General features: G+C 36.0%; 1 protein-coding gene across 1 annotated transcript; it reads left to right on the forward strand.

The window, feature by feature from the left end:
* The first annotated feature begins 369 nt into the window (after positions 1-369).
* On the forward strand, positions 370-10852 carry rab30 (RAB30, member RAS oncogene family). The gene is made up of 5 exons (XM_084126044.1): positions 370-545; positions 1963-2061; positions 2198-2281; positions 3516-3699; positions 7280-10852. The coding sequence occupies exons 2-5, from the start codon at positions 1975-1977 to the stop codon at positions 7528-7530; spliced, it is 606 nt and encodes a 201-aa protein (XP_083982170.1). The 5' UTR covers positions 370-545; positions 1963-1974; the 3' UTR covers positions 7531-10852.
* The last annotated feature ends 79 nt before the right edge of the window (positions 10853-10931 follow it).

Raw genomic sequence — 10931 nt, forward strand, 5'->3', positions numbered from 1 at the left:
TAATCTCAAAATTCCAATAAAAAGTCAAAATTGCGAGATGTAAATCTGAGAAAATCCAGAAGTAAATCCAGAAATCTAAGGGGAAAAGTCGGGGTTGCGAGATGTAAACTTGCAATTATGAGTTACAATTCTAGAATTAGAATTGTGAGGAAAAAGTCCGAATTTTTTCCCCTGGCGAAACAAGAATTCAATAGATCTAAAAAAAAACTAAAAAAAACAGACTTATTAGCTTTTCTGCAATTCTGTTTTGCCATTTTCACAGATCAATCAAGTAAAGTCGCTGCGGACAGAAGCAGAACTTCAAATCCCAGAATGCAGCGGCGTTTTTCCGGACTCGGTCTTCCACTGGGGAAGCAGCATGACGTCATTATCAAAAAACCGAGGAAACTACTGCGATTATTGTGCAGCAACACTGGAGCCGAAAATCTGCCGAGGTTTCTGTTGGGCGCTGCGCGACTGCTATTATCGTTTAGATTAAGAGCCTGAAGAAAAGACTGAATGCATTCGGAATAATAGAAGCAGTGGGGTGAATCCCCTGTTACTTGGTAAGTGGAAAGATGATTTAATGTGACCTTTAATGTGCAGAGCATCCTGCTATAGCTAATGGAGAACACTGTGCCTGCTGGTTTTATTTCATCATAAAATAAAATATTCAGTTTTCACAATTTATAAAGGGTCCAAATAGAAAGAAACGGATTTAGGCCATGGCTGTGTCTTTTCTCCTTCTCCTCTGCTCAGAGGTATATTGCATATCAGATTTCAGTTTTCTGCTTGGAGATTTTGCAGATCTTTTTTCATACCGAGTGGGGATCAATAAAGTATTTATTTTCTGTTCTATGATTTAGTATGCTTTATTGTATGCATGCATGCATGTATGTATGCATATGTATATGTGTGTGTGTGTATGTGTATAATGTTTATGCATGCATGCATGTACATGTATGTATTCATGCATGTATGTGTATGTGTTTTCTACATAATCCACATATTAGAGTCATAATGTTTAATATGTAATAGTAAAGTTATATTTACTCTATTTTCAGCATTTATTTCTGGATCAAAATGAAATATATATTTTGTTATTCTATGAGTGTAAAAAGTTGTGCTCATGCTGTTGCATTATGTGGCAAATCAAACTACGTAATGTGAGTGATAAATAGCAAAAAACATGTTTTTTATTAGATTTTTATTAAACAATGCAAATGAATAGCTATAAAACATCAACAATGTATATACATATGAATATGCCATAAATTGTGTGCAAAAAGATCTAAAATGTAAATGTGACTGATCACATGCTCAACTAATATTTTTTATTTGATAAATTAATCACATTCAAAAATAATGTGAGATGAAGTTTGTTTGCAGTGGTAATTTTTATTGAATCAAAATTGTTTTTAATGTTTATGGTTTATGCACATTTTCAGCTATATTTCTTGTAAGCTGCATATGCTAACGTCCAGCACCATTCTTAATTAGCCTAGCTGTTGAACAAGTGTTTGCCTGTGTGCATGTGTGTTGACAGCCCTCTGGGAGTTGCTCTTTATTCCTGGTGTCTTTATTGCGCTCCTCTCAGCATCCTGCCATAGGCCTTGGCAACAGCAGTGTTTGAGCGCATGCATAGCAGCTTCTCCTATAGCAACACTTCAGAAACAAACACAGCTAATGTGTGTGGTGAAATACAGAGGCACTGTTGATCGAATCAATTAAAGAATGAAAAGCCCCCCAAAAAAAGGGTCCCCAGAGACATCAGGCGTAGTTTATTCCCTCGTTTGTTCTCAGTAATGCATCACTGGTGACATTGAAATGTTTGTTCTGTAAGGGCTGCTGAGGCTCTGTTACTTCAAACAGTGTTTTATCAGAGGGATGTTGCTCAGCCATGTGTGTTTTGCATTGCAGTTTTTAACACCCACGTATTATCTGCCTCTCTCTCTCTCTCTGTCTTCATTCATGTTCCCTCAGCTGAGCGTGAGCATGGAGGATTATGACTACTTATTCAAAATTGTGCTGATTGGAAATGCTGGAGTGGGCAAAACCTGCCTCGTCCGACGCTTCACTCAGGTGTGTGTGTGTGTGTGTGGAATCATTTCCAGCACTAGAGGTTTGCAATGTGCAGTGTTTCTACAGGATTGACGGTCCTGTATTATAATTGCATAATAACCATTGCATTCAAACGTCTTCATCTTGAATTGTCTAGGGGCTGTTCCCTCCTGGACAAGGCGCCACCATTGGAGTCGATTTTATGATCAAAACTGTGGAAATAAAAGGAGTGAAGGTGAAGGTGGGTTTGACTCATTATTATGCATAAAGAAAAGTGATAAGTGATATATATTTTAGTTGAGTTTTTGTCTTTATTTTGTATTAAGTTATTTCTGTTATCATTTTAAAATCTTTTTCTTTTTTATATTGCTTTTAAGTCTTTTGGTTATGCTATTGATTTCTTTTTGTCATGAATTGTAAATTGTCCTTTGTTAAAGGGGCTATGTAAATAATAATAATAATAATTATTATTATTAGTTCTTTTTTTATGGACATAGCATAGGCCCAAACCCAAGGTCACTTAACAATTTAATAATACAAATAATAATAGTAATTATAATTATGATTTCTTTTGTATGTACATAGCCCCAAACACAAGGACACCTCTCAATATAATAAAAATAATAATAATAAATAACTTTTTTTTAATTATTATTATTATTCATTGACAAGGCTGTTGGTAAATTTTGGAAATTACACATGGAGGATTCTTAACATTGCCAAAAATAAAATACATTTACATTTTACATTTACATTTATTCATTTAGCAGACGCTTTTATCCAAAGCGACTTACAAATGAGAACAATAGAAGCAGTTAAACTAACAGTGGGACAACAAAATAAAGAAATCAATGTTAAAAAAAAAAAGACTTTGCTTTAAAAATACTGTATATATACTATACAAGCCGCACTGGGCAAAAACATAAAATAAAGTTTGCATCAGTGTATGTCACATTTTAATATTAAATTAACAAATAATGTCAAAATAAATAAGTAAAACAAAACGTTTACATACAGTACTGTGCAAAAGTCTTAGGCATGTTAATATCCCCCCCACCCCCAAAAAATGGTTTTAAGTCAGTTATTTATATCTTTTGCTGTAGTGTGTCAGTAGGAAATATCAGTTTACATTTCCAAACATTCTTTTTGCTATTAATTGTAATAATCCAGTGAGATTTCTGTCTCACTGGATTAAGGATTTTAAGAAATCCTTAAATTCAATGGTATTCAGAACAGAACAGGAATTAAAAATATGAGTTATAGAAAACTATAAAGTATAGTTTCATTTATAACACACATTTGTATTATATAATTGTAGAAAGCATGTGTTTTTGCATCTATAGGCACCTCTGAGCCTTTTCCAGCATTTCACTCCACTTCCTGCTAATGTAATGGACTGAAAGCTCCAGTTTGTGTTGGTTCTGCTAAACGTGTTAAGTGACTTGACTGATTATTTGATCCGCTCATGCCCACAGCTCCAGATCTGGGACACGGCCGGGCAGGAGAGGTTCCGCTCAATTACCCAGAGTTACTACCGCAGTGCCAACGCCCTCATTCTCACCTACGACATCACCTGTGAAGATTCCTTCCGGTGCCTTCCTGAGTGGCTGAGGGAGATCGAGCAGTATGCCAATAACCAAGTGGTGACAATCTTAGTAGGTGAGTATTCAAGGCAAGCTTCAATATCTATCTATCTATCTATCTATCTATCTATCTATCTATCTATCTATCTATCTATCTATCTATCTATCTATAACGGGTATTGTTCAAAATTCATGTCTAACTTTGATGAAAGGTTTTGATCCACTTCAAATGTTGACTAGTGTACTTTTGTTCATCTTTGAAACACAAATAAAGACATTTTTGATGAAATCTGAGAGATCATACATTGGAAGCTCAACCAAATTTGCTTGACATGCGAGAACAAACCAGGAAGTTCAAATGTGTGTGAGAGTGAACCCTGTTGGTTCTCATGTGTCAAGCAATCATGTCCCATTTACCATATTTGAGTGCTCTATTTATGTTCGCAAATCAGTGTTTATATGTGAATAAAAGCCTAAATTAAATCCTCATATAAAGCGATCGTTCTCTTCAGAAGACTTGAATTAAACCACTCGATTCATATAGATTTAATATACAATCTTTGTGAACATTTTGAATCGTCAAGTGTTTTGAGTGAATAGACTTTCAAAGAAGAGACAGAAATATCTCAGATTTCATTAAAAACATTTAAGTTGTGTTTTGAAGATGAACAAAACTTATAGTTTTGGAATGACATGAGGATGAGTAATTGACGACAGAAGCTTAATTTTCTGGTGAACTAACCATTTAATATATACATTTTAAATTGACCTCCTAATATTTAATCAAAATGTCCTTACTCAATATTCCGGTGACTTCTCTCTGGTGACATATATGGCAAGCCGTTTTAGCTTAAATTGTACCCAGCGTTACTCGTCGTAATTGCATTTTTACTAGTAAGAATTCAATTAGAGAGCTCTACAATTCAATTCTTACTAGTAACAATTCCAATTAGAGAGCTCTACAAATGAATTTTTACTAGTAAGAATTGAATTGTAGAGCTCTCTAATTGAATTCTTACTAGTGAAAATGCAATTACGACGAGTAACGCTGGGTACAATTTAAGCTAAAACGGCTTGCCATAGATATACGCAGGACGTCTCTAATCATTTAGTCCACTTAAACCCCAGCAAACTCATTCATGCATTTATTCATTCATTGTTTATTTATAAAACGCATTTAAAAACAACCCAAGGTTGACCAAATGGTACATATCAATAAATAAGGTAAAACAAACTTAATGCATATTAACAATCCATATAAAAAAATAACAGACACAGACTAAAGATTTATGCCACAGCAAAGGCCCCGATATACTCACGGCAAATTTCTTTCCGTTCTTCGTTTAGGAGTAAATGCGTAATACGTGAGCAGCAATATACTGTAATCGAACATCTGACGCCGTCCACACTGCGAGAGCGACGTTGAGATGAATATGTAAATATGTACTGTGCGCTTTCCTCTCAGTAACAAAATAAACACACAACAAAATTGAGAAAACCACAAGCATTTAATAAAGCATAAGAAAAGCACCTGGTCATAACATCGTGGATATGTTTGGACAAGCTCTACGGCTCTCCAGTAAAGTCACGTCACTTTTATTTATAAATCACTTCAATACAATAGATTGAAGACACAAATCTACAATAGATTGCTTAAAATCAAGCAGCTTAACAGTATTAAACATGAAATACAGTGTCAGTGTCTCGTTTCATCAGAAGTACAACTTTCACGTTTCACTCGCGGGCGTCTGACCTCGAGGGACTGAACAGGAGAAATGAACCAGAAAAGATTTTCACGTAAAAGAAAGCGGAGCCTGACCTACCTATTACGTAATCGCCACGGACCAATGGAAGTACGAAGGTGTTTAGCAGCCGGAGCAAACCTTTCTGGAAAGTTCGCTTTGGCAAGCTGTTTCAAACTCCCAAAATGAACTTCGTTTTGGCCTGATTTTGTTCGAAATTACGTCATATCAGTTCGTTCTTTGATTTAGCTTGAAGTATATTGGGGCCTTAAGTAAGTGAGTTTGAGCTTTGATTTAAAAACAGGAAGAGATGACACTGTTCTGATAGATACTGTGTAACTGCGCGGATAAATATGACCCTTCACAATAAATAATGCTTTGAATGAACTCTGTTAGAGAGCTACATATGGCAATTTATCTGTTCAATAAAATACCTTACTCACCTGTTGAGTAATAAAACACCATCTCCGCGTCGCTTTTACAACATTTCAAATCCCTCAGTTCTTGCCATCTCTGAAAGCCAAGCCAATGTTGATTCTTGTTTTATTACGAGCTCTGTCGCGTTCTCCTTTTGCCAGAAGACTCTCCTCTGTTCTGCGTTTGTTTTAAACGTGTGATTCCCCGGAGGATGGAGATTTAGCTGCTCAATGTCAACCTTTCTCACTCGTTGTGTCAACTAACCTCTGCCACTCACACACTATACACACGTCAAAGCAGCCGGAGCAACTTCTCTCTATTTACGGATATGACGAGACACACAGGCTAGTGATGTATGCATTTTCCAGCAAAAACCATCCTGACAGGTCTTAAATATAAACACTTATAATAGGCTTGTTATTGTGAATCAGAGTAAGACAAAACACTTTTTGCAAGAAGGATTAATGATGTATTGACCAATTATTTAAATTTTCTTACTTTTGAACAAAAAATAGTTGCATAGTGTACCTTTTAACTTTTTCCAGGCGTCGCAAATGGTAAAAAACATAATTTAACCTCTGCATAATTTAATGCATAAACAGTCATGTTAAACATGCATAAATCTAAATTGTTTGTCATGAACTAATGCTTATTTCCCTCCATTTCATCTCATCTCAAAATCCAATCAACAACCGATGCATAGAACCAAGTCTCCGTTTCATTTGTTGCTACTTCCGTTTCACCGCGATTTTAATGCTGTGTTTATTATGACTATGTGTTTAATGCAGTTTCATGACATCTGTGATTTACAAAAAAGTGTATCAGTAAAGTTTCATATACTTGCTGATTAAGGTGCTCAAGCAGATGTTGGAAACCGTCTATCAACATTACTTTAAAGGGGTCATCGGATGCCCATTTTCCGCAAGTTGGTATGATTCTTTAGGGTCTTCGTGTAAAGTTTGTAACATACTTTGGTTAAAATTCCTCAATGGTTGTGTAAAACAACACCCTTTTTACCTCCTCAAAAACAGTTCTTTTCACAGCGACCCGTTACGGTGCATGTCTCTTTAAATGATAATGAGCAACTGCTCACCCCACCTCTCTCTTCCGTGGGGCGTGTGCTGCCTTGACAGACAGTATACAAATGGCTGAGCGGAAATATGCTAATTTGGGACAGTCCGTCAGCGGTAGTGGGCGGAACATGAGCAATATGACATCATATTGCTCAGAAAATCCAAACGGCTTGATTATTGAGAGTGTTTAGGCTTTTTGAGGATTAAAAGAAATTGTATGGTGGTTTCATCATATGCAAACACCATATAAAAATTAATTTTGCATCCGATGACCCCTTTTTGGAGCTGTTGAATATGCAAACAAGCTTACTTGTTAACACAACAAACTGACTCGCTTCCATTAGACCTTCTAGCTGTCAACATATGTTGGATGTCCTTGTCACCAGAGCATTTGGGCCCTGTTCAATACTGTTGTTGTTCACAGGGAATAAGATAGACTTGGCCGATAAGCGAGAGGTCCACCGGCAGCGAGCGGAGGAGTTTGCGGAGGCGCAGAGCATGCTGTATCTGGAGACCTCCGCCAAAGAATCGGACAACGTGGAGAAGCTCTTTCTGGATCTGGCCTGCGAACTGATCCGCGAGGCCAAGCAAAACACGTTAGACAACAACGACTCCACCCCCATGCCTGGAGAAGGGAAAAACATCAATTACTTGAGTTGCTGCAGCATGAACTAAGTAGACTTGGCCTCCCTGTCTGGCTGAGGACGCAACATGGATTGCATACAAAGTGGTTGTATTGTTGGTGACCACTACGTAGTTGCAGTGGTTGGTTACTCTTTGCCACTTCTTGTCTACTTCTTTTACCCTTCTCAAATCCCTGAGTATTTTAAAACATACAATCGGGAAAAACATAACAAGATGCTGCTGCTTTTAAAGGGGGGTGGGGGGTTCAAAGCTCTTACAGTAGATGCTTTTGGACCGTAAAAAGGGCCTTGTTACACAATAATGCTTGCTAGTAGGTCAGACAATGAGATTTTCTACACTTCTGTACAATGCAACAGTTGGGATTTCCCTGCTGGCTTGAGAGCCAATGTATTTGTCATATTAGAGATTTGTTTTCTTCGCAATCTCACTTGAAGGACTAATTCATCCAGAAATTGACATTCTGTCCTCATTTATTCACCCTCATGTCATTCCAAACCCATATTCCTTACTTTCTTCCGTGGAACACAAAAGAAGATGTTTTGAAGAATGTTCACGCTGGTCTTTTCCCGAATTAAAGCCTACAGTGACCAGAGCAGTCCACAAGACTTGTGCGCTATATTTCAAGTCTTGTGAAGCCATATGATGCTTGCGGTTTGGAAAGACATGAGAATTTTCATTTTAGGGTGAACTGCTCCTTTAAGAACCATTGCCACAAAATTGGTGTGTTGATGTGCACATTTATTACTCGCACAAAATGCACTTCTTGATGATTCCTTGGGAAATCGTTTGAGGTTGCTAATGCATGCTTTTATTTTTTTAAATGAAAGTCAATAATGCAAACAGCCAGCCAGCTACCGTCAATAATCTGTGACAGGAAGATGTGAAGTAAAACCCCCTCGTCTATTAGGCGGAGAATATAAACTACCCACTAAACATCCACTGCTTGAATGGAAGCCTGGCTGTTAATCCCCAATGAAGGCCATGTCATTTTGATAAGTCACAGCAAAAACCCAATGTGCCTCTGCCATTTCCATCCTGTCGTAATGCGTTACATAGCACCCCGGGGAGTCTCTTGGGGTACATGTTTGGGTCATGTTTCACACAAAAATGTGACTCAAATCGTGTCAATATATTGGTCTGGATGCGAGTTTGTTTTATCTCTTGCATTAGATTTTGTTTGTTCTCATTATTTTAAGAATAATTCTCATTAGATTATCAGTACAGTAATTGGAATAATCCTGTCCAGACACAGTTACTGTATATATGTTTTTTAATTATTTTTTTCACAGTACAACATAGTAATTCTACCATAACATGTTCATACTTTAAAGTGCGTTTTTTGTTTTGTTTTTGCATTACATTCATGAATAGAAAATGTGCATAATCTTTATGGAAATTAAGCACACTGTAGAAATGTTATTGTTCACAAAATAAGCTCCATTTTCTTTGCAAAATTATGATTTTGAAGTGAAATACACAACCGTTCAAAAGTTTGGGAAATTGATTCTTTTATTCAGCAAAGACGCATTAAATTGCTAAAAAGTGACCGTAAAGACATTTAGATTTCTATTTCAAATAAATGCACTTTGGATGTATCAGTTTCCACAAAAATATTAAGCAGCACAATTGTTTTCAACATTGATAATAATAACAAGAAATGGTTCTTCAGCATTAAAACGTCAGATTATACTGATTTCTGAAGGATCATGTGACTCTGAAGACTGGAGTAATGATGCTGAAAATTCAGCTTTACATCATAGGAATAAATTACTTTTTAAAATATATTCAAACATTCATTTTAAACCGTAATAGCATTTCACAATATTTGGTGAACATAAGAGACTCAAAAATATGTGACGACCTTAAACCTTTGAACGGCGTGTTCTTGACTGGTTTTATGAGATCTACCAGTCCAGAGGTGTTTAGTGGCTTTGCACATTATATGCTAAAAAGTAAACCCAATGAACTCAATGTAATAATGCACTCTCTAAAATGCATATTTCATTCCATATTAATAGTTTGTTTTCCCTATAGGAATACTCCTGATTCACTTTTGGAGATATTCTGTCCTTCTACACATTATTACATATTACAAGAACTGAAATATACCAGGATGCTTTGTAGTTCATTTAGTCCAGCTTTAGTATTGTAATAACCGTAGCGATGTTTAAAGCTTTTGGCCTTCGAGAGGCCAAGAGAACAGTGTGTGTGTGTGTGTGTAGTTTTTGTGTGAATGAGAGATATCATGTATTTCATAGATGTTTCAGTGAGTTCTTGCACAAATGGTCTTTGTGTTTCAACGCATTATATTGAGGAAGAGATGATGGAGTTGTTTAGCGGTGTGATGCAGTGATTCTGATTTCTGTTCTGGAACTGTGTTGTGCATTTTAATGACTTTTTAAACCGTTGGAACTTGTACCTCCAACCTTGGCTGTGCTGTAAGGTTGTTTGCACCGGTGTCATTACAATGGAACTGTGAATCTCCTCTTTTATAGACTGTCAGTATTTTACTTGCTGCTACAGAGCTTTTCCCTTTTTCCTTTCTTCTTGTTAATTAACAAAATTGACGGAATTACATCTGAGGTTTTAGATGCCTTGTGCTTGGTTATACTTGTGATGATGATGATGATAATTCAATGATTTTGTTTAGAGTGATATTTTTTTAACACTCAACAAAATCCAACACCTACTTGAGGACCAATTGTTTTACCTTTTTTTTTTTTTTTTGTCCATGCCAATTACTTTTCAATATAATGCATTTTCCTCATATTTACGCATTGCTGCTTATATGATATTAAGCTTTTCTATTAACATTTTATTTTAAAGTGATAACCTTTTCTAGTTTTGTATAAACTGTTTTCTTTCTATGTTACTTGACGTGCCATGCACAGTATTTTCTCTGTCAGGTATTTTTGTCTAGCTTTGTTTTACAGATAATCGCCATATTGTAATGTGTTGCATTGTGTACCAATGGGACTCTATAATAATTTCTTTTCTATGTTAAAGGCTCTAATTTCCAGTATAAGTTGTTACTAAGCGCTTACATTTTCTGTGGACAATGTTATTATGTCTCATTATGTAAAGACAATATTCATCAAGGAGCAACAGTCTTTTGTCTAGTGAAGATGAAACTCAATTCTTTCGCTGTACATTTATGTGCTTTTGGTATATAAGTTGTGACGCGTCATCTGTGATTCATTTATCATGAAGAGACAAACCCCACGACTGCAGCAATTCAGTATTGCGAATATGTTTTCTTGAGCAATTCTGTGTGTGTAACTTTGTGTTTTAATTCTCAGCATATAGACTGCAAGTTAATACATTTCTCCAAATAAACATGGTTATGACACTATCTGTATTATTGTCATTGTGGGAAATGAGTTAAACATTTTTGTAGATTAAATTTCCTTTACAAAAAAATTTGGAAAATA

This window comes from Abramis brama (assembly GCF_963993115.1).
Source record: "Abramis brama genome assembly, chromosome: 10".
NCBI lineage: Eukaryota > Metazoa > Chordata > Actinopteri > Cypriniformes > Leuciscidae > Abramis > Abramis brama.